The 27,610-nt window shown below is 48.0% G+C and overlaps 1 protein-coding gene across 1 annotated transcript in view; it reads left to right on the top strand.

Moving 5' to 3' along the window:
• The window catches only part of LOC130586114 (fer-1-like protein 4), a 39,699-nt gene extending 12,542 nt beyond the window's left edge, over window positions 1–27,157 (top strand). Inside the window, exons 14-45 of the mRNA XM_057386824.1 lie at window positions 458–644; window positions 852–1,216; window positions 1,566–1,674; window positions 2,436–2,634; window positions 3,397–3,517; window positions 4,136–4,236; window positions 4,799–4,886; window positions 6,211–6,327; window positions 7,368–7,520; window positions 7,785–7,968; window positions 8,574–8,698; window positions 9,085–9,219; window positions 10,339–10,512; window positions 10,759–10,875; window positions 11,197–11,358; window positions 11,698–11,857; window positions 12,630–12,733; window positions 13,126–13,257; window positions 13,858–13,906; window positions 15,060–15,166; window positions 15,502–15,633; window positions 16,336–16,446; window positions 16,900–17,027; window positions 17,502–17,672; window positions 18,448–18,602; window positions 20,431–20,609; window positions 21,645–21,730; window positions 22,709–22,807; window positions 23,096–23,337; window positions 25,220–25,491; window positions 26,239–26,339; window positions 26,862–27,157. Of these exons, the coding sequence (XP_057242807.1) occupies window positions 458–644; window positions 852–1,216; window positions 1,566–1,674; window positions 2,436–2,634; window positions 3,397–3,517; window positions 4,136–4,236; window positions 4,799–4,886; window positions 6,211–6,327; window positions 7,368–7,520; window positions 7,785–7,968; window positions 8,574–8,698; window positions 9,085–9,219; window positions 10,339–10,512; window positions 10,759–10,875; window positions 11,197–11,358; window positions 11,698–11,857; window positions 12,630–12,733; window positions 13,126–13,257; window positions 13,858–13,906; window positions 15,060–15,166; window positions 15,502–15,633; window positions 16,336–16,446; window positions 16,900–17,027; window positions 17,502–17,672; window positions 18,448–18,602; window positions 20,431–20,609; window positions 21,645–21,730; window positions 22,709–22,807; window positions 23,096–23,337; window positions 25,220–25,491; window positions 26,239–26,339; window positions 26,862–27,042 (4,746 nt within the window). The 3' untranslated portion in view covers window positions 27,043–27,157. The remainder of the gene's footprint in view (window positions 1–457; window positions 645–851; window positions 1,217–1,565; window positions 1,675–2,435; window positions 2,635–3,396; window positions 3,518–4,135; window positions 4,237–4,798; window positions 4,887–6,210; window positions 6,328–7,367; window positions 7,521–7,784; window positions 7,969–8,573; window positions 8,699–9,084; window positions 9,220–10,338; window positions 10,513–10,758; window positions 10,876–11,196; window positions 11,359–11,697; window positions 11,858–12,629; window positions 12,734–13,125; window positions 13,258–13,857; window positions 13,907–15,059; window positions 15,167–15,501; window positions 15,634–16,335; window positions 16,447–16,899; window positions 17,028–17,501; window positions 17,673–18,447; window positions 18,603–20,430; window positions 20,610–21,644; window positions 21,731–22,708; window positions 22,808–23,095; window positions 23,338–25,219; window positions 25,492–26,238; window positions 26,340–26,861) is intronic.
• The last annotated feature ends 453 nt before the right edge of the window (window positions 27,158–27,610 follow it).

Raw genomic sequence — 27,610 nt, 5'->3', positions numbered from 1 at the left:
GTCAGATAAATTTTGGAGCAGAAGTCCTCTTTTTGTGTCAAGCTGGGCTTAGCCTTAGACCCTTGAGAGAGTTTACTGAGATAACGGCCTCTTTTTTTACACACAAGGTCAGGGTGTCTTGTCCCATAATATCAATTAATATGAGAATCAATCCCTGGGCAGTCTTGTGGGCCTGGGGTTCTCCAGGCAACCCTTAGATGCCTCTGGGTCTGCTGCCTGCTTGCATTCCCTTGACTATGCAGGTCATKCCAGAGCCTTGGGACAGCCCCCCACTGATGAAACAGAGAGGAATTATAGGAGGGGGTACAGGAGCAGGGARACTGCCACCCCCAGAGCCTGCCCAGCACCGTCTGCAGGTGGTAAAAGAGTACATGCCATTCCCAGACAAGCTCCGAGGCATCCCTTGCTCTGGGCACACCTTGGGACTTTGTGGCTTGTCACACTTTCTCCTTCCCAGGGGGAAACATCAGTGGAGACAAACACCACTGAGCCTGAGTGGAACGAGCAGATCAGTTTCACTGAGATGTTCCCACCTCTGTCCAGGAAGATAAAAGTCCAGGTGCTGGATGATGCCAATGTTGGTGATGTGGCCATTGCTACACACTACATTGACCTGCAGGAGATCTCAGACCCTGACAGAAATGGTGAGGCTTGRCATGGCTACCCTGGCAGGATGTCCTGGGCAGCCTTGTGCCATGCACTTTCTGCTTGGTGGTATCCTGGGGGTGGAAGCAGGAGTGGCTGAAGCATGCTGACATTCTGGACTGTCCTGGACTGTCCTCTCGGGGAAGGGGAGGTCTCTCTGCAGCAGCACCCTGCAGCATCATAAGACCTTGTCCCTCTCACTGCAGGCTTTAACCCCACATTTGGCCCAGCCTGGGTGAACCTGTATGGCTCTCCACAGAACTCAGCTCTATGGGACATCCACAAAGACCTCAATGAAGGCAGGGGTGAAGGCATCTTCTACCGTGGGCGCATACTCATGGCCATCACAGTGGAGATCTTCAGCAGCCCCAGCATAGCAGACATGAAGCTTGGGGACAGGACAAGAGGTGCCCTGAGCAAACTGAAATTGAAGAAGAAAAGTAAAAAATCCAAGAAGAAAACTAAAGACTTGAGGCAACCACAGGAAGAGGGAGAGGCTGGGAGCTCTCAGGAGGCTGAACAGCCCAGTGAGGTCACTGTGGAGGTGGAAGAGCTTCATCCACTCCCTGAGGTGAGTTCTGCTGTGCTGACATGGCTGATCTGTGCCAGTTTTTAGTATGCACAGTTATGAAGGGAAAGAGGCAAGGTGGGAGGCAGTTGTGTGGTATAATAGCCATCCCTTAACCTACAGCCTGCTCAGTGGCTTCACACAAACATCAGCCAAAGCCATGAGTCTGCACCAACACCTCAGGATTTCCAAGAAATCTTGTCCTGCCTCTGGCAGCTCAGTGGTGATCTCAKCAGCTGTGGGATCCTGTTGAGGTCCTGTGGAAGGGCTGGCAGGTATCAGTAATGCCCTGGTGCTCAGGCAGTGTTTTGACACACAAGGCCCTCAGGCTGATTTCTGTCTCTTTGCTCAGAATATGTTGGGGAGAAAGGATGAATTTCTCCTTTTTGCTGCCTTCTTTGAAGCCACTATGATGGACTCCTCTCTCAGCTCTAAACCTGTCAGCTTTGAAGTCTCTATAGGTGGGTATTCCCCAGGGCCCCAGTCCAGAAACCATGGGAATAGTGTGAATCTCCCTCTGACAACTGAGTCAGTACTTGACACTCTCCTGTCAAGTCAGCTTGAGTACTTGGGAAGGATGGGGAGTGAGTCCAGGGAGTGTGCACGGTGCTTTACTTAACTGAAAAGCCTGGATCTCTTCTGTGGGATTGGAGATTTGCACCATTTGTAAAAATTACATATTTGGGGAAAATCTGGGGAAACTCTCCTAGTAWGTGGGGTTACCAAGAAGTAGAAGGTTTGGTAGCAAGAAAGGAAAACAAAGGAGGGAAGCTGGGGTACTTGGCTTGGCCATGTGGCACTGAGGGGATCTGACAACAGGTAATGGGGAAACAATGGTTGGAGAGTGGGTCAAATCCCCCAGCTGCTAAGCTGGATGGGTGGAGATGCTTGATGCTGAGACACTGCTTGAGGAGCTGCTGCTGGCCCCAGTGTAGGGATGTAGATGGTAGTCAGCAGGCATTTGATGGAGCTGGCAGAACTGCTGAAAGCATATACAGGGACCTTCTTGCAACTGCCCAGCTGCCTCTCAAACCTTCTGGTTGTCCATGTGATACTCCAGTGGTTGGTCACTACTGACCTGGTAGCTCCCAAAGGAGTAAATACTCTTGTGCTTCTCTTGGCAAGAAGACTGCACTCTGGTTTTGCCAGCTAGTAAGCTTCTTTTCTAAAAAAAACGGAGTGATCCCACTTACCTGTTTATCATTTAATGCTGATCTTCAAGGAAACTATGGCAAATCTGAAGAGGCTGTGACCAAAGGGTGGCAAAAAGTGGAAAAGGGAGAAGTGAAAGAAGAAAGGCAGCCTTTACTGGATGCTGGTTCAGGTGGTGAGATGGATGCTGAAATTCCGACTCCAGCTTTAGCARCACTGAACAAATCAGTGACGAAGAGTCAGAGACCAGAACCCATGGAATATGATAAGTAAGTCTACCATGTCTTTCTATCCCACCTTTCCTGGAGCTGCCACAACTTCTCAGGCTGGTTGTTCCAGATGTTGTTAGAARTCTGCTAAGCAATGCATCATAGGTTTCTCTTCTTTACAACCCTGCAGCTTGCCATGGCCTAATTGACTGGGATTTCCCATTAGCTCTATGACCCCTATGGTGTCTGCTTGATATGTGCAGATGGCCAAGAACAGGTCCTGAGGAAACGAGGCCTGTCAATAACAGCCATTCCTTTTCTGCTTCACAAGGATCATGCTAAGGGCTTGTTTCCAGTGAGGAGGAAGGAGAAGAGTACTCTTGGCATATGCTGTCCTATGTTGAGCAGGCAAGACACATGCACAAGCTTCTCTGATGAAATATTTGCTCTGGAAATGCTGCCTAGTTTGTCCCACAGGTCTGGCATTGTCTTGGTTTTTGCTTTCTGGGGCCTGTGCCTGCTACTACTTAGTCCTGCAGCAGTGAGAAATCTTGGCAGCATCCCATGCTCCTGTCAACCTCATTTATCTGAGCATGTTCTGCTGTCTCTTCCAGAAAATCTGTGTGCTAGTTTGGGATGGCAAAGGGCAGATCCAGCAGYTTGTATCCATGTCCATGCTGTAGAGCCCAAAACAGCCAATTCCCTGTGAGGGAGACAGAGTTCAGCCTCTKCTCCCTTGCTCTGTATGCAAGTTCATGTGTTGTGACATGGTATGTGCTTTCTGCAGCAGTAGCTGTAACCTCCTCTTCCTGCTGCCCTTAGGTCATACAGCTGCCTGCCCATGACACACGAAAAGCCCTGCGTGTATGTGTGGAGCTACTGGGAGGATCACACTTGGAGACTCTGCATTTCCAACTGGATTGTCAAGCTGGCAGAGCGCCTGGTARCATGTTCAGAGTGTTTGTGTTATGCTCCTTCCTGGGGAGCTTYCCATGTTGCATGTGCAGTTGCTGTGTGAGATGTTTGCCATCCTCATCACCCATGCAAGTCCATGTCTCTCACAGGGCTTAGTCCCACCTCTCTTTAGAGAGGGAGGATTGGGCACATGGACTCATGCAGTTCAGCTGCCTGGTGGTGGYTCCTGGAGAAGCGAGTGATGCAATATGATCTCTGTGACAAGTTCCTCTGCTGCCAGTCCTCAGCTGTGTAAGCCCTGGGCAGATGATTTGGCAAGCAGATTCTCAGCCTCAGGTTGTCAGTCTCTTCCCAGTACCTTGCCTTTCCCTTTTGGGCTTGAAAATAGGAAAGCAGAGGTTACCACTGTATGTCAGTGGCTGCTCAAGGACTGAGACACAAGGGGTTGTAACAACAAATGTTAGTGGATGAATCCTTATCCTCAGGATCTGGAGAGCTTTTGGCAGCACAGTACTGATCTGCAGCACTCATGAATCCCAGCTCTGCAGAAAGGCATAAGCTATTTGCAGCAAATGCATCCTTGCAAGGTTTTACTCTGACCCTTCTGCCAGGTGCAAGCTTCATGTATATTGTGATTTCACTACAGGAGCAGGGGTTGGATGACGTGGAAAAGCTTTTGAGAAGACCAAAGGCTAAAGCAGAAGAACGGCTCAGAGAGGTGCTGGAGGAGTTTGTAGCTGGATGCAGGTTAGCGTGTCCCTGATTTCCTKAAGTTTCTTGTTTTCAGGTTAGGAGGTGATATCATCTTCTGCCTGGGCTGTGTGCAGCCTTTTCTCTTGTTTAGAGGTGGCTGAGCAGAAGGAAATGAGGATGACCTGGGAAAAGGACCCTGTAGCTGTTCAAGCTTGGAGAGGAGACCCCAGTCCTGTTCTGGGTATCAGAGGGCTTGTAGACAGCAACCTCAGTGTTCCTGGACTCCTGCATGTTTCCTAAATGTGAAGGACATTTCCTTCWCTCTTTTCAATCACGCAGTCAAAAGACCAGTGTTTCAATCTTCATGACTGCCCCCTGAGGGCCAATGTGCAATTGAGTCCACAGTGCAACAGTAGAGGAGGAGCATCAGGGGCTGAGAATGCCCAGCGTACCCTTTAAACTAACAAGCGTGCAGAAGAGAGGGCATTGCAGAAAGGGAACTTCCTGATGCATCTGGATTGGTACCAGGGATTTGGAACTTTTGTCCCTGCTGTGAGTTGTGCTCAGCCTGCTGTGTGCAGACACTACAGAGTCTATGCTGCTTTTCTCATTGCAGGCAATATTCACTCAATGCMGAGAGAAAAACAATGGCTCATCCAAATAACCTGGACAGATGTCGGACGAAATTCCTAATGCGCAACATTGTAAGTTGTGGGGCTTGGTGGTGGGTGGTAGGAGCATGTGCAATCCTTTCTCTGGATGTGATGTGCAGCATGTGCAAGATGCTTTTGGAAGACCAACAGGAACTGATGCTAAGGAGTCAACCTGGGGCTAAACTCATGGTGTCAGTCATAGGCTTTTCCTACAGCATCTCCTAACTTCTGCTCAGAGCAATACAACTTCTGGCRCAGGGAAAAGAGACAGGATCTGGCYATRGCTGCCCCTGGTTTTGTGCAGATGCTGTGCCCAGATGCCTTCCTTCATCTCTTCTGGGGYATATGGGGTTGAGCACATGCATATGGCTGCCCAGTAGGTTGCTGGAGGCCTTTTGGGGCTCCATATTCCTGCAGGCAGTTTTGTGATGGTTCGCTGAGATCCACTGGTCCTGAAAACTCAGCCCTTTGGCTGGGTGTGTATCCAGCAGGTCTACAATGGCTATTCATCTGTTTGTCCTCAGAAAGGACAATGCTTGGGCACTTATAACCTTATAACACAAGACCACCTAACTGAAGGAGAGYGCAGTTACATACCTTCCATCACAGCACATCAGAGCACAGCTGTAGTCATAGTCTCTGTCAGACTACAAAGCTTTGAAAGGCTTACCAAAATRCAATGACAGCAGCAGGAAATAAAATTTAGGCATGTCTGGGTCCCAGTTCCCTTCCCTCTGCTTTGTTGTGCATCATCACCTGAGCTATGGTGARGGTACTCTGCTAAGCCTGAGACACTCTGAAAAAGAGAACCCACCCAAGAGATGAGTTTTCTGGCCTTGTCAGTCCATAGTGGGTACACCCTGAATTCCTTCTGSATTTCATTATTAGTTTTGGTTCATCCCAAAATGTCTCCTCAGATGCTTACATTATCTCCAGTGTGTACTAATAGTGGTGAAAGCCAAACCCTGTGTTGCAGTTTCCTGCATCTTCATATTCCCACACTTCTGTGGCCCTGAGTTGCTCCTTGGCCAAAGTCTGCCGCTGCCACTATCGGGAGCCTTAGACCACCTGCTTCTGAAGTATTCATTCCTTAGACATCTTTCTGCTCCAAATAATTTCAAAGCTCATGGAATTCTATTGCCAGACAGTATTGGCCAAACTGATGAGTTACTGGAGTCTTCATTTCTTGGCAGCCTTTCCTAAATGGCTTGTGGCTGGTTTATGGAGGTTTCTTCTCAGCAGTGAGCCATGGTGGAGGTCAGGGCACAATGGGGCAGGATGAATGTGGTCAGCACACAGCAGGGCCCCTGCAGAGCCCCCGTGTGGGGTGGCAGTGGGGCACACTGGTCATACCACAGTTGTTCTTTCTGTTCAGATCCTGTATGCAAAGCAGGGGCTCCGTGTGAGGCGACGCCTGACTCGAGACAATGTCAAGGAGAAGGTTAAGGAGACAAGGAAGATCCTGGCAAAGCTACGCTTCATGGCTAAAGAGGTACAGCTACTCCTGGGGAACTAACCCCTTTTCTGAGCTGGAGGGGGTAGGCAGGGACAGGATACTGAGCTGGCTGCTGGGGCTCTCACCAGTCTGAGCTGAAGCTTTTCCTTTGCTGTCTTTCCGCACTATGTAAAATCCCAAGTTCTGGCTACTGGAAGTTACCATGTTCCCTGTAGCTCTAATGGAGAGGAGACCAGCCAACTTTGCAGAGCTGTTGGTGAGCAAAGCAGGGGTCCAAGCAACTCAGCAGTGGGTAGGAGGCAGAGCTGGGCCAGCTCCAGCCAAAGGCCTGGCCTGCAGCAAACAGTTTTGCCTGGGAAAACAGCCTTGCTTGTGCTGCCTGCACTCCTACCTAACAGTAGTATCTAGGAACTGACCTAGATTCTAACTTGCATTGGCATAAAGTCTCTCGTCCATGGCAGAGACTCTCCACATTCAGAGTTTCATTGTTTCTATTATAGAAAAAAATCAGTGTGGTGTTGTAGTGTTAACCAGAGTACCATGTTTGCTGACATTAGGTGGTCAGATGCAGATGTTTGGAGAAGTATTTAACCAAGTGAAGTAAAATAATTTTCACATCTTTAGCTATGTGAGGGCAGAGTGATGTACAATTGTAGTGATGACATTTGTCTTCCCAAGTGACCATTTCTGTSATGAAACCCTRCTGTTCTGAGGATGRTTGAACACCTTCCTGTMCACAGGAAGAGTGGAATKAATTCTGTGGTTTGYTTTGCTTGTTTGTGCAKCTTTTTCTGCACAAAACCCTATCAATCTGGTTTTATCTCAACCCATGAATTCTTTCTCTTTTACTTTTTGAATCCTCTTTCCCATCACTGAGGGATGAGTTRCCAGCTATTTTTCAGGGCTGACTTTCAGAAGCATGTGACTAATATTAGGTTCTTTATTTGCTTCTGAATCTCTGAGCTGCCATGCAGCCAGCAGTCCCTCTTGTGCGATGAAGCTTTCACCACGTCAATGGAAAGAGGATGACGTGTGCTGTTCCTCTGCTGTGATGTTCCTCTCTTCCCTCCCTCCAGCCCCAGTGCACTCTCCCTGATGTACTCATCTGGATGCTCAGCGGCAACAAGCGTGTGGCATATGCCAGAATTCCTGCACAAAACATCCTCTACTCAGTAGTTGAAGAGGAAAAAGGCAAAGACTGTGCAAAGATCCAGACTGTCTTCATGAAGGTTGGATTTATACTAAAACAGTGTGCTCTTGCTTGCTTCTTGCTGCTTCTCCTTCCTTGCTTTCAGCCCTCCTTCCTGAAATCCTGGAGTTCCCAAGGAAATTCTGGAGTTCCCAAGGAAATTCTGGAGTTCCCAAGGAAACAAAGCTCTCGCTCCACCACTGCCTTTTGCCTCTGCCAGCATGGTGTTCCTTGCTCAGTCCCAGGATGATGGTGATCATCTTGGTATGATATGTGAAACCTGCTAAACCTTCTGTGCTTTCAGGTCCCTGGCTTACACACTGGTGAGGTCTTTGCCAAACTGGAAATCTACATGTGGCTTGGGGTAACCAAATATGCGAAAAACTGTTTGGCAGAGCTGCCTGAGGAGTTCAAGTACCTGTCTGAGAGTGAGCAGGAGGTAGCACAGCTCTCAGTGTACAGACCTCCCAGCCGGCTCAGCAGGGATGGTGAGTACAGATGCCAGTTCTTCACACAAGCAGAAGAGCATGGAGGGGAGAAGTCCCATCCATGGGTTAGTGTCTGTGTTGGTGCATTGTGTCCCCACAGCCCTTCAGCTCCAGCCACACTGTGATCTAAGTATTTTAATATATCTGAGAATTAAGACCTGATCTAATGTCACCTCCACAGCATGACCAGGACAGGCACGTCGAGTTTGATCCCATGAGGATATATTTGCACATTCACAGCTRATGCAGCAAACATGATGGGTGCTTTGGCAGCAGGTTCAGTGCCTACAAATTGGCAGTGGGCATCAGATCTGCCCCTCTGCTGAGGCTCCCCCACAGCAGATGCTTGTAGCAGAATATTGCACATTTCACATGTCACATATCATGTACWTCCCAGAGGCATCTGAGGAGCCCATTGAGCTTGTCTGGCTTGGCTAAACCTTTTGAGATGTACTGGCCTGAGAACCACAGTGAGTGCTCCTAGAAGTGGTAGCTATTCTTCACAGGATATGCCCACTCCTATCTGGCTGGCATTCTCCTTTAGGCATTTTTTTKACCCTCATACAGGACTTGGTTTGGGACCTCCTCTCTCCTTTTCTTAACAGATTTCAGCTATTTCCAGCTCCGAGCRCATCTGTATCAGGCTCGAGGGATCCTCCCTGCAGATGATAATGGCCTTTCAGATCCATTTGCAAGAGTGGTGTTTTCAACTCTTTGCCAGACCACCAGGGTGAGACCACTTGAATCTTGTCTCTGTCATCTTGGCAACTTGGGGAGAGAAAAATGACCATGCCCTCACTGACATGTTGAAGGCCAGTGCTATGCTAGTCCTCCTGGGACTTCTGTATCTCCAAGCACTGAAGTATCTGTGCTCTGGGCAGTGTGGATATGTTCAGGGAATATTTGACAGCCATTGAGCATGGTCTCAGAGGCTGATTGGCATGTGCTAGTTGCYCTTGAGTGCTGATCCCACACTTTTACCACTTTCCCTCCTGCCAGCTACCAGCTGCATGTGTTTGTGTGAGAGAAGGAATCAGCCCAGAGTTCCTCACTTTCCTGCATGTGGTTTGTTTCCACTGACTGTGGAATACCTGCTCTTTCTGCCTCTGTCTGCAGATGCTGGAGGAGACACTGAGCCCTATGTGGAATGAACTACTTTTGTTTGATCAGCTCATTATTGATGGGAAAAAAGAAGAGTTGAAAACAGAGACCCCCATAATTATAATCAACCTTTTCAGCCACAATAAATTTGTAAGTATGGCCATGCTGCTCTCCTCCTGTTACTTTAAGATGAAGGAAAGCAGAGGATCTCTGAGTGCTGCCACTTCTCTGTTTGGTTTCTATGACTCAGCTTGGTCCTGGTCCACTGGTGACAATGAGTCCTGGGAACTGTGGCTGAGGTTGAGACTTTCTCTCTCAGGTATGCTCTGAGCTCATCAGGTGCTGATGAGTGCTCACTGGATCCAGGATCTCTTCTTTTTGAAGAAACACTATGCCTGCTTCCTTGGCAGGCTCACATCACAGAGGGCTCTTAGCCTGAGAGAACTATTATTGCTCTTAGGGCTGTTCCTTCTCCTGTGTCCCCAGGTGTCATTGATCATCCCTCTTCAGTCCTCCCTTTTTGCTCTTTGTTAGTGATTTAAAGTCCACTGTCCCCTGGAGCCTCTTTGTTGTCCTAAGGCTAATGGCATAACTTGCACCAGGTTCTCCTGTGTAACTTAGCAGTTTTCCTGGGGTTCCAGTACAAGACAAATCWTGTCATACTGGAGCGAATCCAGAGSAGGCTGCCAAGATGGAGYACAGGACAGAGGAGGAGAGCTGAGTATATTCAGCCTATAGAGGTTGAGGGCAAGCCTCAAAAACTTCTTCCTGTCTGTGCATGCCTGATGAGAAAGGGTAGAAAAGGTCAATTCAGACTTCTCATGGAGGTACTAAGGGGCCTAATGGCAAGCAGTAGGCACAAATTGGAAGAAGAAAATTCATCTTGATATAAGGAAGCAGTTTTTACACAGAGGTAGATCACATGCTGGGCCTGTAGCTCAAAGAGCTTGTAGTATATCCATCCTTGGAGATATTCAAACCCTGTCTGGAAGAGACTGAAAAACCTGATCTAATTTTGGTGTCCTGTGGTGCATGGTGCCAAGCCATTTGCTGGGTTCTGCATGGAGATGAACTGGGAGTTAAAAGGAGCTGCTGCAGACATGTCCCATTCTGTTCCTAGCTCTGAATGGAGCAGAGGAAATAAAAACAGACGATGACATGGGTGGAAGTGTAGTCTTGTACTGTTGCAGATTGGCTGGAGTTAGTGGTGGTCTTTGGGGTGATGAGATAGCATAGGGATGATTTGACTCGTTTCCCTCTTTCTTGCAGGGCTCCCCTGAGTTCCTTGGGCAGGCCTTTGCTGTYCCACAGGTGAAGCTGGTTGATGAGCCATACACTAAACCTGTGCTGCAGTTCTTTGATTTCTACAGAGGMGCCAAAGCAGCAGGAGAGCTCATTGCCACTTTTGAGCTGATTGAGCTCGATTACAGTGGCTATTTGGAGGTAACAGGGTTGAAGGAAGCTGCATGTGGGTTGCCAGCTCTCTGAGGAGAGCTGTGTGGGTGAAGAGCTGGTTTCATGGGCCCACCAGAGAATTCCTAGTTGGAGTTCACATCTGGCTTTCAGGTGAAGGGAGGCTGCAGGGATAGCCTGGGAGCACAGAAATAGAGGAGGGGGAGAGGGGGCATGGCATGGCATGGAATAGAAATGACTTTCATTACCTGGTGTGTCCTGGTTCCACCTGTTCAGCCATCAGTGCCTGAGGATGTGGAACCCAAGGAGCCTGACTACCTGGAAGACCCCTGTGCAGGACGGTTCATCATCCCCGAGGGCATCCGCCCCATGCTGAAGGAATTTCGCATAGAGGTGCACTGCCTTCTGCTACACTAGCTTTCCCCTCGAGCTGCCTGGGTGGAGGGCAGGGCTTGGTGAGGGACTCTGGTTTGGAGCTCAAATATGCCTGTGAGGCCTAAGCAAGTGCCAGAAGTGGAGGTGCTTGACATGAAGGAGAAACCGTCTGGGTAGTTCAACAAGCAGAAAGCTGCTGGGCAGCTGAGCTGGGAGAGCAGCCTGTTCCTCTGCTGGGGACTGTGTCCTGTGGGTGGCAGGTGGCAGCATGGGCAGTGTGCAGGCTGCGTGTCTGTGCCATGCCTGGCATGTCTCAGACAGCAGCTTCATGTGCTTCAGATCCTGTTCTGGGGCCTGAGGGACCTGAAGCGAGTGAACTTGTTTGAGGTGGAYGAGCCTCAGGTGATCATTGAATGTGCTGGCAAGAAGGTGGAGTCRGAGGTGATGGTGTCCTACAAAGAGAGCCCCAACTTCACTGAGCTGGTCAAATACGTGGATGTGGTGAGTCGAAAGGGGGATCTTGCCATGCCAGGGTACACTGTAGCCACCCTGCACCCATGCACTACCCCACTGAATGGGACAAGATAGCAGGAGGGGAACTGCCTCCAATATTTTGCTCTCTCAAGGCCATGTAGTTCAGCTTCAGAACAAAACCTTTGTGGAATTGSCCACCAAGAGCTGTTTCAGTCATGGCCTGTCACTTGCATGGCTTTGATTTTTGGGCACAGCTGCAAGGTGCTGGCAGGCTTCTCCTTGTAGGATGGATTTGCCTTAGTTTGATAGCTAAACACAGGTTGATCACCTTTACTCCTGTAAACCCCACACATGATTCTTCTGCAGGAACTGCCAGAGCAGGTATACCTGCACCCTCCCCTCAGCATCTTTGTGGTGGAAAAGCGAGCWTTTGGGCGCACTGTGCTGGTGGGTAGCCATGTTGTGTCTGATGTGATGAAATTCTCTCCCAGAGAGCTGGAGGAGGAACCAGAGGAGGTGCCCAAAGGTGAGCTATTTGGAGAGGTTCTCATGGAGACAGCAGGCAGTTTTTGCCAGTGGCACAGATCCCTGGATCTTCTATTCCCTCTTAACCAAGCAGCAAATCCCTCTCCCTGGAATCACGAGGTCATAGAAACACAGAATGGTTTGGGTTGGAAGTGAGCTTAAAGATCATCTGGTTGACCTTCTGCCATGTRTAGAGACACCTTCCACTAGACCAGGTTGCTCTGAGCCCTGTCCAACCTGGCCTTGAACATTTCCAGGGATGGAGCAGCCACAGCTTCTCTGGGCAGCCTGTGCCAGGGCCTCCCCACCCTCACAGGGAAGAATTTGCTCAGTGAGACCTCCATCTTTAGGAAGTTGRTCACTAGGACCAAAGATTGAAAAGTTTTCAGTTCTCTGATATTGTCAGGTCAAGATCTGTTCATTGGATACTAGTTTAGCTAAAAAACTCTATGAGAGCAACAGCCAGCACTCCTGATCTAGAAGCACAAAGAAGCAGCCAAAAATTAATCTGTCTGTGGTTATTTCTGAGTAGGGAAGGTCTATCTCATAATTCTGAATTCCTGGGAGTCAGCAACAATCATGTTGATGATGGTGGGCCATCTCAGTGCTGCACTTGGATTTCCAGCAATTTTTTTTCAGGGTCTGCTATGGAAAGCCTTAAAATCAATCACTTGATAGTGTTCTTACAGGGAGGGTTTTCCTGTGGCCAAAAATAGGAAGTAGTGGGCAGAAATAAATGCATTGAAACATGAAGCTCTTTATTTCTATTTCAGCTCGGAAAGTCTCATCTCACCATCTTCCATCTCAGACTGTGGTAAACACTGGACTGGCATCTGGTGACCCAGGTCCCAGCATTCACCCCCTTAGTTTTGTGAAGGTGAGGGATGTGTTTGGCCCAAGAAATTTTGAAGTTTGTAAAGTCAAACTGAAGGTTACAAGCAAAAAAGAAAGCTCAGAAGTTCGGAGTTAGGTTTCATCCTGCACCGAATTTTTTCTCTGGACTGAAGCACTCCTCTCTTCTGCCTGCTCATTGGCTGTGCTGTGTGCTGGGGCTCTGGCACAGGGAGACTRAGGAGACCTTCCCTGTGCCTTGAGAACTGCTTCTTTTGTAGCAAAGAATAAACACGGGGCCACAGGTAGCTTTGCACCTCCTCTGCTACACCTGAATGCTGTACCTTTGCCAGAGACTCCCAGGGCACTGGAGGAGGGTGCATGAATGTCCTGGATTGTAATTTCCTCCCTTTGAACCCTTTTCTCTGTTCTCTTAAGGCTCCTTTGAAGAAAATTCCTATCAATAATCTTGTAAATAAGGAAGATGAATATGAAGAGGAAAAACCAGAACTGGAAGAACTGGATTGGTGGTCCAAGTACTATGCATCCYTGAAAGAGCTGTATAACCAGGTAGTATTTTGTGACAGCTACCAGCGTAAGGGAAAATAGGGTGCACTGGCCTGAGGAAGATGTTTTCAACAATGCTGAGTGTCAAAAGAGCTCTCTTGGCATGGATCTGAAGGAAGATATGGACTTTTGTGTTTCAAGCATACTTAAGGTAGTCAGGTCTCATGCATCTACCAGGTGGGCTGATTTCAGCATGTAGTGGGTATTGAAACATCCCTGAGGCTCRGTGCCCAAGTGATGTGAGAATGAGGCATCTTCTGTTGAGAGACTCCTGAAAATATGATGTTGCTGATTTTAACAGGGGCTTTCATGCTGCTTAYTCTTTCCTGGTTGTGTCCCAGTATGTGTTATGGGAGCGGGTCTGCTCCAGATTTTCTTCCTTACCCTGTCCAACTTGAATTACAATCAAAAGAAGGTAGCAAAGAGGATCTGGGGAGATGAAAAAGTCATTAAGACTCTCATTGATTACCATCCTGCAGTGATATTGCTGAATTATTTCAGGCTACATATTACTTTGCTGCCAGGAAAATGTCAGTGTTCTGTGCTTTCAAGGAGAAGCCTTTGCTGTCACAGATCTGAGGTGACTGTTTATATATGTTTCAGGCATGCAGTGATGAAGAAGATGCTGAGAATGATGACCTGAATGATGCAGGTGAGTCCTCTGGCAATACCCTACTCTTTAGTGGGGAGAATCAAGATTTTATACCACCCCAGAGGGTACTGGGCTTGTGGKAATGGTGTCTGTGCAGACAATAACCTTGCAACATTCAGCAACAACAACATAAAAGTGAGCAGAGAGGCTGAAGACATTGACAAGAGCTAATAGGCTATTTCAAATTGAAAACACCAAACTTTCCTGAAAAAATTTTGGAAAATAATCAGAAAAGTCCTCAAAAATAGTGGAGTCTTGTAAAATTGTGTTAAAGCAAGTGCTTTCCCAAATGAGCAAAATGCAGAAAAATCATCTGCATGGATCATGGAATTGTCTGTGTGAGACCAGGAAGCAGTGCTGGGACAGAGAGAGGATGATGCACARGAAAAGGTGTTCAGGAGCTGGGCATCACTCTGTGCTCATTCACCTGGGGTACAGGTGAATCTGGTAACAGACAGTAACAGATGTAACAGAAATCTTTATGATCTGACAATAGTGTCACAACTGTAGGTTCAGGTTTGCAGAGGTGTAAGCAGTGACTCATCTAGCTCTGATCTGGGAAAGTGAGAAGTATAAAAGTGATGTAAATACAATTAAAGGAGAGGTCTTGAGGGTACTGCATGCCATTAGCTCTGCAGCGACCTGGAGCCTTGGGAAATGGGGCAGGGACATGCACASTCTGTCCTTGGTTTGCAGGTACCCCTGAGAAGGGTCTAGACACGATCTCCCCAGGCTCATTGGGGAGACCAAAGTGGCAGTGATGCTTCAGTTAGCATCCAAACTAGCATGCCAGCAAATAAACACTTATCCAAAGAGGAGGGTGAGCTCTCCTTTGTGCCTTCCCTGACAGCACYTGTGAGCTAGTCCAACCATCTTCCTTCATTTGGTTTCTGCCCCAATTCCTGTGTGAACAGCAGCCATGCATGCAGGAACGTAGGTCTGTGTCAGTGTTTTTCCCCCAGCCATCCAGCCATCCTGGGAAACCTGAGATGCCAGCAGGACACCTGTTACAAACAGCAATAGCTCCAGTTGCCATAACACAGATCAAAGCCCTGGGTGAAAGCAGAAGCTGTGGCTGGGTCATTTCATGTACAGACACTTGATGTGATGGGCAAAATCAGAGTRTTTCCTAATCTCTTATTGTCATTTCTAGATGGAGGGAATTTAAATGCATCTTGCATTGACATGGAAGCAGAGGATCAGGCAGTGATTGAAGCTGAACCTGCTCCACCCAAGAGGAAGCTCATTGCCACACTTCAGGTAATTATTGGGGTGACCTGGCTCTTTGTCCATGTCCTCCTCACCTTCCAGCAGTGGAAATTATGCTGGGAGGAGAACCTACAGTGTGTACTGAGGCCCCATCATTGCTGGACTTTGATACAGCTAGTAAGACCTTGGAGTCAAGCTGGGATGTGCATCCACATCCAAGGCTGGCCCCAGGGACATGCAGGAAAACCATAATACTCTGCACTGAGTAATACAGGAGTAAGGTAGGACTGGATTAAATTATTGAAGCAGAGAGAGGAGGTGTTTCTGACTCTCCTTCCTTTTAAGATGGCAGGAAAAGGCCCAGAATTACTTTCTKCTTATTTCAGATCTACAACTCTGAGCTGGAAAATGAGTTTGGTAATTTTGAAGACTGGTTGTGTATTTTCCCCCTTCATCGTGGCAAAGCAAATGAAGATGAAGATGGAAATGAGGATGAACATTATGTGGGGAAGTACAAGGTACTGTTTCATTTGAATAACGTTTGTGCTGCTTGTGGAAGAAGACCCTTATTTTAGAGCAAGCCAACACCAGCAAAGTGTTGAAGAGTGCATGGGTGTGCAGTGTGATGTGAGGTTGTGCTGCAGCATGGCCAGGGTACTGTTAGTATCTCTTGAAGCAATTGTGTACTGTGGTCCTACTGTAGTTAGCTTATAAATCTATCTGATTTAGATTTTTTAGCTGTTACAAGGAAGCATAAAGGACTCATTCTGATTGGGACCTCTTGTGTATTCAATATGTGCATAAGAATTAGTAAACTTMATTGGTTTTAAAATTAGCAAAACTTATTTAAATGAGGCATCATCCTTCCATCCAGGAGCTCTTGAAGACTCYGAAATATCAACTACAGAAGCTGTAGCTGTCCCTAGAAAACCTTTGGTGTCCCCTCTCTTTGGCAGTCCAAAGTGCCTGGAGGTGCTCAGATCTAACACTGGCAGTGGTCTGACAGCCTGCAGCCTAAATGCAGGCTGGGATTGCCTGGGCCATGTGGACATGGTTGGATCTTCAGGGATGGCTGTCCCCGTGGGCACAGGGTATCTGTGGTCTGCATGGGGAAATGGCTCTGCTTTTCTAGTTGGCGRGTGAAACTGGTGGCTCCAATCCTTTCTGAGATATTCCCATTTGTATATATGCAGTTGTTCCTTGAAATGTGTTTTCTGCAGGGCTCCTTCTGTGTCTACCCCACTGAGGAAGCTGTTACAGAGCCCAAGGTCTCCCGGGGCATTCCAAGGAACAGACCCATCAAGGTTCTTGTAAGAGTTTACATTGTTAAGGTAAGTCTCTGGTGGAGGTGGCAGTAATGTTTGGAGGTCTCTTCCCTCCCTATGGACCTTCTGCCATTCTCTGCTCAGTAAATGTGAGCAGTGGCACTTGTGAAAAGTGTGATGCTGCCTTGAAGYCTCTGCCAGCCCAGTGGAAGTTACCTACATCCTGTCCATGGAGACTCTTCTGTGCTTTGTAGCTTGTGGAGGTGYTAAAAGGCCTGGTGGGCATTTCTTGGCTCCTCACATCTGCCCTGAGATCAGAGCAAGTAGGTGGGTCCACAGCTGAAGACATCAGTGGCTCRTAGATTGAGGATTTGTGTGGGAGCAAGTGGCTGTTTCACTGCTGGGGTAGTTGCTGGAGCGACCTGAACAAATGGTCTGGGTGGTGTCAGGCGTGTGCAGTGTTCCTTGTGCAGGTTGCTCTCCACCACTGTGAACAGCAGCACCTCTTGTGTATTCCAGGCTACGAATCTGTCTCCAGCAGACCCCAATGGCAAAGCAGACCCCTATGTGGTGGTGACTGTGGGGCAGCAGCGGAAGGACACAAAGGAGCGATACATCCCAAAGCAGCTCAATCCTGTGTTTGGAGAGTATGCAGGAAATTTTTATCTAGCAGGTTTAATATAAGAACTGCAAATTTGGGGCTTGGAATGTGCTTCAGCATGTGTGGTCTTCTGTTCCTTTCTGATGGAGAATCTTGTGTTTTAACACAAACCTCCTGGGCATGTTCTCTTGCCTCCAGATGACTCAGGAGCCATCATGTTTTTGTTTAGGAGACCAGCATGCCCAAGGACTTGATTTAAAATTGGAAGCCAAGCATCGGAGAGCTTTTTCCCTAAAAAAGGCCTCTATCCAAGGCCATATATTCCTGGAAAAGTAATTCCTTTGTTTGAACATGTACACTGAGAACTGCATACGCTGAATTTAGAGAGAACCAAAGTTTATCAGAGGCCTTTAAGTTGTTCTTAAATATAATTCTTAAATGTGTAGGATCATGAAAGCAGGGGATGTGTTTCATTTCCATCCTCTTGCTAATTGTAATTTGCCTGTTTGATTCTGTCYAGAGTTGTGGAGCTGACAGTGTCCTTTCCCATGGAATCAGAACTCACTGTGGCAATATTTGACCATGATTTGGTTGGATCTGATGATCTGATTGGGGARACCAAGATTGACTTGGAGAATCGATTCTACAGCAAGCACAGGGCCAACTGTGGAGTGGCTGCACAGTATGATTTGTAGGTACCAATGTGACACATTAAGGCCATAGACATTCTCAATTGCCATATGTGTGTAACAGAGCTCCTCCTGTTCTGCAAGACAGGATATGTATCTCCAGGTGCTCCGCAGATTCACTGCAAGTTGCATGCATAACTATCGCTTTAGACACCTACCAGCTTCCTGTGATAGCTGTAATTCCTACTGCAAACTAATATACCTTGCATAAGATGGCAAAAACAGAATTTCTTTATTGCTTTCATATTGGTGTTCTGTGAGAAAAGCACTTGCTTATACTGACATCTTTCAGAAAGTACAGCAGTCTCTCTGGCAGCATTTTGTAAGCAGTGGCACTCAGGACATCTGATTTCTTTTGGCCTCTTTCCATATGGATTCTCTGCTGCCTTTAGCCAGTTTTCTGTAAACTTCTCTTCCCCTGCCCTGCTATTGTAAAATTAGCTGTGGGCATGGAGTTGAGTACTCAGCATAGCTAAAACCTCTTTCCCACTTAGGAACTGAAGCTAGAATTGCTCTTACTGCTAGAATTGCTTCTGCTGCTSTGAAGATAATAGTTCTGTGGCGTGCAAGTCCAGCCAGGTTGTTCTCTGTCAGGACAGTTTGTTTARCTTTTCATTCATTTGTATTTTGTTTAACCCTTTTAAGCCCAGAGTTTTCCCAGTGAAAATCTGAGTGGGGTTCTAGTGACATAGCCTGTTCTCTAGAGAAGAAAGGGTGTTTCACAGCCTAGAAAAGAAACCTAAGATGAACTTCTTGGTATTTTCTTTTTCCRTGCAGAAATGGCTACAACATGTGGCGAGATGCTTTTAAACCCACACAGATCTTGGATAGTTTATGCAAGAAAAACTCAATCCCTGCTGCAGAGTATAGATGGGAGGAGATCAAAGTGGACAATAAAATATTTAAGGTCCCTCCAGAGGCTTTTCCTGAAGGTGGGCTTGTTGCACTGCTCCCTTAAACAGCTGCCTGTGCTCAGCAATGGTCTGGGAAGCCCATSGGCCTCTCTTCCCTGAGGTGTCCAAGCTGCTTACCCCACTCTGTGCTCTGCATGGCCCAGTTTTTTTGGTCACTGTGGGGTGCATTGTTAATGTTCAGTGCCCCAGTTTCAACGGGTGACACRGTTGTGCTGGGAGAAGATGTGATCCAGAACTTTGGGTGCCAAAGTGTYTTCCCAGGCAGTTGATGGAACAAAGTAAACCCCCTTGCACAGCAGTGTTGGTCATGGAGGTTTGTTGTATGCCAGCTTATGCTGGTGGCTGGCACTATCACAAAGCTGTACTTTAATTTGCTTATGATCACTATGAGCAAGACAATGAAGTCCTTTTGGGGTTGTGGGTGTTTTGGGTTTTTTTGGTTGGCTGAGGGTTTTTTGGTAGTGATGTTTTTTTGTTTGTATTATTTTTTATTTTTATGTTGTTGATGTTGTATTTTCTTTTGGGGGGCAGGGGTAGTATTTTTTCAGACATTTTTCCTGGTTTTAGCTGGCTTTGTCCAGGAATGCTCTCTGCTTCCAGTGGTTTCAGGTGCCTTGGGTGATTCCACACTGCTCCTCTCTACTGTTGATCTCCACCTTGTGCACAGCTTCTGCTTCTCCTTTGCTGTTTTACTTTCCTTCTAACTGACATTACAAACCCTGAGCCAGGGCCACAGATGTCCAAGGACACAYCAACCTTTCACACCCTCCACCACCAGTGGTGGAGAATTTCTGTGAGCACAGGCCAGCCCCTGCTGCAGCCAACACCAGTGCAATTGAATCCAACCTTGAGGAAAGACTAGAGCAGATGTGGCCTGATTGTGGATGGCTGAGTACTTACAGGCAATGCTGTGCAGGCTGTAGGAAGGATGATCCCTGGCCTTGTCTGCACAGAGTGAGGACACCTACGTGTATGGCCAACTTTACTTTCTGCTTGTTTCAGTGTAGCTGTTCCTCAGTATTCTGCTGATCTCTATGGCTTATGCAAGAAGAGAAAATAAATCCTACTCAGGAGAGGGCAAGGAGCCTCCAAAAGCCCTTTCCCATTTTTTTTTCAGGCCACTAGATAGCTGGGAGGGAGAAACAAGGTGCTCTTCTGGTGTTCCCTGAGAGCTGGCTCTGGTTCCAACACCTGCAGCTGATGCCCGGTGAACCTCTGCTGTGCTTGGGCACTGCTTGGAATGGTTTAGGTCTCAGACTGATCCCCAAGGGACAAGTGCTCTCCATWAGCCCAGGTGTGGCTGGATCATTGTGCCCTCACCTGTTGGCTCGGTCTTTTCTCCCACCAGCAAGATTTGGTCTTGAACTGCCATTTGGCTTCATTGTGCCAAAGGAGTCAATTAGTCACACRTAGTGTTCATTAACAGAGAGCACAGCTGCATGGCCTGAGAGTGACAAGTAATGCTTTCCAGTAGCACTTCTCTGGCAAAAATTCATCCATGGATCTGTTGGCACTACCTCAGAGATGTGGGGACTTAAACCAGAAGGACACATCCTCCTCAATGTCCCTTGGGTCTTCTTCCCAGGGCCACAGTAAATTCTTTTTTCTCTTTCCRTTATATTTCTTTTGGCTTATTTTCTTCTTCCCTGCCATTTCTCTCATCACTGCAACACATTGAACTCAATCCCTTCATYTTTGCTCTCCTGCTTCCCCTATTTGGTTTTCTGGGGAGGTGCTTGTGTGCCCAGTCCATCATCTCCTGTTACTTGTGCCAGTGACTGATGACCTGACATGACTCTTGCTGGTCAGAAGCCTTCATCATCTCCCTGGCTGTGTCCTGCTGCAGAGGCCTCTGTGAGGAGCAAGAGAGGAGTGGCTGATGAGAACTTGTCAGTGGATGTTGAACATAAGGCTTTATACGTCCTGCGGCACTGGGAGGAGATGCCAGGAYATGGGTACAAGCTGGTACCAGAGCATGTGGAAACCCGGTCTTTGTACAACCCAGAAAACCCCGGGCTTGTGCAGGTGAGATGTGTTTCCAAACCATCAACCTTTTGGGGAAGGACCTTCTGGACAGCTGGTTTCAGCCCCCATCTGTTCTTCTGCTGTCCTTTTATGTCCTCATCATAGCATGAATCTTATGCATTGTCCCCTTCTTGGGTGGGTGACTGGAATTGTGTCTGTGGATGGGTGGCCCAGCTATGAAGTGAGGACATTGGCCTTGGTTGTGCTTTGCTCACATTTACCCTCTGACTTCTCAYGATGCTTCTGAACATTGTTTCCTCAAGGAACTTCTGTCCACTGATGTTGTGCTCACAGTGCTGGTGACCCGGAGTCCTTCCTGTCTCCACAGGCTGTTTAGTGCTTCTCTGATGAGGACACTGTGTGGGGTGGCAATAGACCTGCTCTGTTTCTGAGCCCTGCTRCCATGCATCCCCATGGGKGGTGGTATCCTTGCCTATCCCTGCYTCCTCCTCTGCATTGTTCYTTATCACTGCTGTGTTTTCCAAGAGCCTTCTTGCCTTCTCTCTGAGGAATAAAGTAACTGCTGGTTGGAGAAATATCCATTCCTAGTTTTATGCAGTGCAGTCACCTGAACTCACCATTTGTATGTTCTGCACKGAAATATCTTGCTCCCTTGGGTATTAGAGGTTTCAGAAAAAGCAGATTTCTGCAATCATGCTGGCTTTGGTTGGCATTGGAAAGGCATGTGAGGAGAGCAGAGTCAGACCCATCACTTCTTAGTTTTCTTGGTTTTGCCTAAGCATTTCATCACCATGTGCTCCTTATTAAGACAGAGGGACATGTTTGCCTCTGTTTGAAATGTATTCAGTGCAGGTGAAGTGATTTTTCTTGGGAGCAGAAATATGCAATCTTTTGTAGCCTTGATTTTTTCCATGTATAAAATCTGATCTCATGTCACTCTCAACTGCTGGGAATGGAGAGATCCAAGCAGTGGCTTTCYGGTGAGAACTTTCCTTGCAGGACCAAGCCCTTGCTCCTTGAAGAGCTGGAGGATGGTCTGTATTTTGAGGTGTCTCTGTTGTCTTCTCATATCAGGGCTTCTTGCACATGTGGATTGAYATGTTTCCAAATGATGTCCCTGCACCACCACCCATCAACATCAAGCCACGACTGCCTGTCAGGTAACACCTGTGGGGTGGGGCTGAGGCTGCTGGGCTGCAGAGGGTGTCAACGTCCCTTGCTATGGCTGGTGGGATGTGCCACAGGATCCTGCACAGGCTGAGGGGCAGTGCTAGCCTGGCATGCAGTCCTCTTTGCTCCAGCTCTGWYCACAGGATGTTATCTTGAGTGTATCAGCATGGCCATAAGAGCTTCAGCTGCACGAAGGTTTGAGGAAGGGCAGGTTAATGTCTCTGTGGCTGGACATAAAGGTGTTAGAAACTCGGGTCAAAGTTATTCATCATACTCCATTCTGGATAGTGGACAGATGTCCTTGGGAACCTGTGGAAGGGAAGCTGAAGGAGGAAATCTGCTRTTTTCAAGGATCTAATGGTGCTTTTGAGATGGAGGGTCCAGATTATTCTCAGACGTGCACCTGGAAAGACGAGAGATAATGAACACAAATTGCAGCAAGGGAAACTCCAACTGGATACAGAGAAAACATTTTCCCAGTGAGAGGGAAGCTACCCTGGAATAGGGATGGATTGACTCAGATGTGCTGGGATATCCATCATTGGTGATATTAAAAACTAATGCAGACACAACCCTGAGCAATCTGACCTACTATSAAGCTAGAGCAAGAGCTTGGAGCAGAGACTGCAGAGATTCCTTCCTGCCTTGGCTTTTCTGTGCTCCTTTGGCTTAGTAGAGCTGAGTGGGTTTCCCATGCACCAGGGATGTGCTTTGCAAAAGCCACCTGTATTGACTGATGGGTTTATCTTGCAGGGGTGTCCAGAAAGTACTGACCATCTTGTAGTGTCCAGAAAGGGTTTTACACCTGGCAGTGAGAGTGCTGGGCTATGCTTGGCCACAGGAGCACGGGAAGGGAACCACAGTGCTAGGAAGGTTCAAGTCCTGCTGCTCTGGCACTGTGGGCTTGACCTCCCCTCCCAGGCACTGGGGACAAGAGTATGTGTCTCACMTGTGTGTCCTTCCCACAGCTATGAGCTCCGTGTAATAATCTGGAACACAGATGATGTAATCCTTGATGATGTCAACCCAGTAACAGGAGAGCCTTCCAGCGACATCTACGTGAGAAGGTCTGGTGGGAACCASTTGGAGGCCAGAGCCTGGCTGCCTTGCTCCCTGCCCTGGCCCACACACTCACTTGCCTCCTCTGAACCCCTGCTCCTCCCTGCCTTGATTTGAGGTTGTCACTCCAGCCCTCTGCATGGGCTGCTGTACACCTAGAGATGTTGTCCAGGCATTGGTCTGGTTTGACTCTTTGATCTTTTCCTCCTACCCCATGGGGTACAGTGCTTCCATCCTTCTGCTCTGCCTTTGGGGCTGGTTGACAGGGGTAGGGAATAACTGAATTTCTCCTGCAGCTGGATAAAAGGTCTTGACCATGACAAGCAGGAGACAGACGTTCATTTTAACTCCTTGACTGGGGAAGGCAATTTCAACTGGAGGTTCATCTTCCGCTTCAATTATCTCCCAACTGAGAAGGAGATCACCTACAAGAGAAAGGACTCTGTCTTCTCCATGGAGGAATCAGAGTTTCGGGAACCGGCTGTTCTGGTCCTCCAGGTCTGGGATTATGACAGGATTTCAGCGAATGACTTTCTAGGTATGATGTGACCTGCTGGAATGAGATGACCTGTCCCTCACCTTTCTGGAGTATTACAGCATTTCCCTGGGGTCCAGCTCTCTRAGAAAGAATACTGGGACCATCAGATCCAAGCTCTTCAGCTCAGCAGTCACCGGGACTGTTTTTTCAGACAGATCCTGGAGATAGGTGCCTCCCCTACACAGACATGTAGTGCTTGCATGCTTGTCCAGGGCCTTRGTGTATTTTTTCAGGGCTTGTCACACAGCAGGATTTCCAGGTTCTGCTTCCTCACAACCTTTCCAATAAACTTGCTTKTTTTCCCTGCTCTTGCTTAGATATGCAGATCCCAAAGTCTGTACCTAGCAGAGTTTTCCCAGGGCATTATGTTCTGGGCATGAGGATCGACAACTTTCATGAGACTATTGGCTCTTGAGTTGCAGCATCCCATTGCTGGACACTCAGAGTTTCCTGGCTACTTTGGTACTCCCCAGTAATCAGACTTCCTGAGCTGGGCATGCAGCAAGGCCTGGTGCTGAAACAGGACTGGTGGTGATTCCACCCACCCCAGCACAAATACTGCTGATTCTCTCACACTTGTGCTCCCACCCCAAGCTTATAGTGCTCTCTTCAGTTATTCATCCCTTCTTCAAACTTCAGCCTCCCTATCAAAAAGCAGCCCCTTTGCCCTGCTATCTCTTGGGCATGTTAAAACTCTCTTTGTACTTCAACATTTCATAGTGTATTTAAGCGACTTTACTCCATGAGGCACTTCCAGTGGTTCAGCCATGAAGAACTGAGGCACTGAAGAAAGCATTAGCAATCCCCGTAATTTCTGGCATGTATAATCTCAGAAACTTCTGGGTAGGAATGGGCTTCTGCAGTGTTTATTGCAACCCACTGCCCCAGGCAGCACTAGATGTGCCATAGGTCAGGTTGCTCAAGACATTGTCTGGGTGGGTTTTGATTATCTCCAAGGATGGAATCCCAGCACCCTTCTGGAACCCTTTTCCTGGCTGCACTTTTCTCTCAGTTCTCAGGATTTTTTACTTGCAGCATTTTGTGTCTGTTGCCTTATGTGCTTTCATTATCCATTTCTGAGAAGAGTCTAGCTCCATCGGCTCTGTAGCTTCCTTTAGGCTGTGATACATGCAGTAGGGCCTCCCTCTTGACCTTTTTTTCTGAGATGAGCTTATATGTACCTCTCACCCCTCCTGCTGTGGCACATACTACAGACTTGACTATCTCAGCCACTAAACACTATTTAGCTAACACCTTTCTTGTATTGGGGGCCCAAAACTGGGCCCTGTATCCAGATGCAGTCTCACTTGGAACTGAGCAGAGAACACCCACATCCCTTGTCTGCTTTAGCCAGTACAGACCACCATGTGGTACGACTGATTTGTTGCAAGGGCTTAGTGCTGAAGTGGGACAGGAGCTCACTTCAAGCAAAACAAAGGTGGAAGGCCAAACAGGGAAATGAACCAAGGCTGTTGCAGATCTAAGACAAACTTGAAACTTTAAAGCATTTATAGTTTTAAAACATTATCTTTTTAATTGACATTTCCAGGAATTAGAGAGGAAGATGAGCTTGGACWTGTGAAGAGAGCAGGGTGGGACATGATAAAGGGGTGAAAATAACTCGCCATATGCACACCAAACTGCTCATCTCATCAAAAATGAGATGAGACCTGGGCTTCTGCCTCTTAGTCTCTAACTCCTGAGCTAGTCCCTTCTAATGCAAAGCTTCCAGTTCTCCATCTGTAGATGTGCAGGGCTCTGCTGGATCATTGCTGCAGCTGGGACCTACTCGTGGTTGCGAGTGTGGCAGAGACAAAAAGCCAAATGTGTGTGACTGACCTCAGGGTTTTACCATGTGGTCTCCTCTTCACTGTGCCTGCAGGCTCCATCGAGCTGAAGCTGCATGACATGGTGCGGGCAGCCAAGAGCTCTGAGCATTGCACCATCAAAATGGCCAAGGAGAATGCAACACCTCGCTTCTCCATCTTTCGAAATAAGCGCATGAGGGGCTGGTGGCCCTTCATCAAACTCAGAGAGCMAGAAGATGACAAGAGAGAGAAGAGGGAGTACAAGAAGAAAAAGAAGCGGGGCAGCTCAGTGAAACCAGAAGACATGGAATTCACAGATGCCAGTGGGAACAAGTACCTCCTGACGGTAAGGTGGGGTGCTGGTGTTGGTGAGCACAGCCAGTGTTTTATCTCTGCCTTCATATGGCAGCCTGTCCTATGTGCACACAACCTACAGAGGCAGCAGCATCCCAGCTTGTGCAGGATCCTGAAGACTTCTCCCATCTATGGCCAATCTAGCTCTTGGTCTACCCTGATGTACCAGCTGCAGGGCTGTCCCACTTCATGAATTCTTCTGAGCTCCCCATAGGGCAGTGCTCCATGAAGGAAGCTGTCTTGGGTTACGAATTTAGTGTTCCCACTGAAACACCCCAGASCATGTGCTACTTGTTCACTCCTACTCCAAAGCAAGAGGCACAAGGCTTCCCATCAGCCAGTCAGGACAGCAGCAGAAGCCTGTCCTGGGGTCTCTGCCTGCCCAAGACAGGCAGGTGTCAGACCTGGGACAGACTTGCTCCTCATGGCCCTGCTACGAGACCACTGGGGGTGTACAGGGGTGAATTTTGCTCAGTGTCACTGTGGCAGAGTGCAGACAAATCAGGTAGCTGGGGAGTGCATTACATTACAGTTCCTTGTCTGCAAAGCAGTTAGTTTCTTACCAGGCCACAGTTTCCACTGGCTGTGAAGTAAGACTGTAGGCAATGAAGAAAAAAGCTCAGAGGTATCTGTAAGTGGAACTGGGAGAAAAATACCCAGTTGTGGCAGGGTGTGTGGTCAGYGAGCTGGTCTGTGAAGCAGCACATTCGACTGTAGCTCAAACATATTCTCTATCCAGGGTAAGGTGGAAGCAGAATTCCAGCTGCTCACTGTGGAGGAAGCTGACAAAAATCCTGTTGGCTTGGGCCGAAAAGAGCCTGAACCTCTGGAAAARCCCAAGTGAGTATCTGTATTATCACCTTTAACATGGATAGACAGTGCTGTATTCTCAGTAGCTGTTTGTGTGGAAACTGGGAGCTTTGGCTTGTCAGGAAGCCAAGAGGAATCACTGAGGCCCTGGGCAGTGGGGTCTGCAGGACCAGGACTGCCAGGGTTTCCCAGAGCTTGAGTGGGTCCTCTGGAGCACTGGGACTGCAGCACCTGAGCCAGGGCTGGCAAGAAGATGCTCAAGGCAGCTGTGCCATAACATTGCTTGTACATTGGTCAGGTCTGTCCATGTGAAGGGGCCCCTTGTCTGTGTGGGGGAAAGGCAGCTTTGGGAGCACKGGGGCATTGTCCCAAGAGTCCCATTCTGTTGTCTCTAGTTGTCACAGGCAGTGCATTTACTGTAGCCCCTGGGGTAATCCTGCCTGGAAGCAGCAGGAARAGCTGATGATTCATGAGAGTAGCAGGACACCAAAGCTAATGTGATGCTCTGTGGGTTGAGCCTGTGGTCATTCTATTCTTCTCTTCCTGTTCTAGCCGGCCAAAAACAACCTTCAACTGGTTTGTGAATCCCATGAAGACCTTTGTGTTTTTTATCTGGAAGAGGTACAAGAAATACATAATTGTGCTGTTCATTGTCGCTCTTCTGACCATCTTCCTGGTTCTTTTGGTCTACACCATGCCTGGATACATCAGTGAGAAGATCATCAATGGATAAATGCTCTCCAGCACAGACTACTCAAAGACAGGGATGATTGTGGCAGGAATCAAGATTGGACCAGAAAGTTTAATGAAACCCTGAGGATGTAGAGACAACCTACAGAGAGAGAGAGACCTGTATAAGTGGGCTTTGTTTTTGCTCTTCATTTCCTCGTGAATAAAAAGCTCCTTAGCTACTCTCTCTGATGCTGCTTGTGTTTTGAAGTTGCTTTCTGGAGCTGGGGGGACAGGCTGCTTCTTACAGTCCTCACTTGCTGTCCCTTTGCCCTTCCTCATGGGTGGTACAGCAGCAGGGATACGCTGGGACAGCATGGGGTCATGAGTGTGCATCTGTGTTTGATGTTGGGCTGATGTAAACTAACTGAGACTTGTTCTCAACATGGTTTCTGGTGCACCAGGGTTCCTGTCAGCTGCACAGACAAGCCCTGACATGATCTGATCCCACGTGGAGATGTTTCAACCAGGGTTTTGAGAGAATAGATTCCTTCTTGAAAAGTGCAGGTGATGTTCAGTGGGACCACAGCATTTCCATAGAATTTAACTGACTGCACCTGCCTCATGGCCTT

This window comes from Malurus melanocephalus, unplaced genomic scaffold (assembly GCF_030028575.1).
Source record: "Malurus melanocephalus ecotype Western Australia unplaced genomic scaffold, MMel_1.1 scaffold_1065, whole genome shotgun sequence".
In the NCBI taxonomy this organism is placed as follows: Eukaryota; Metazoa; Chordata; class Aves; order Passeriformes; family Maluridae; genus Malurus; species Malurus melanocephalus.
This window is presented reverse-complemented; position numbering and strand designations above follow the sequence as displayed.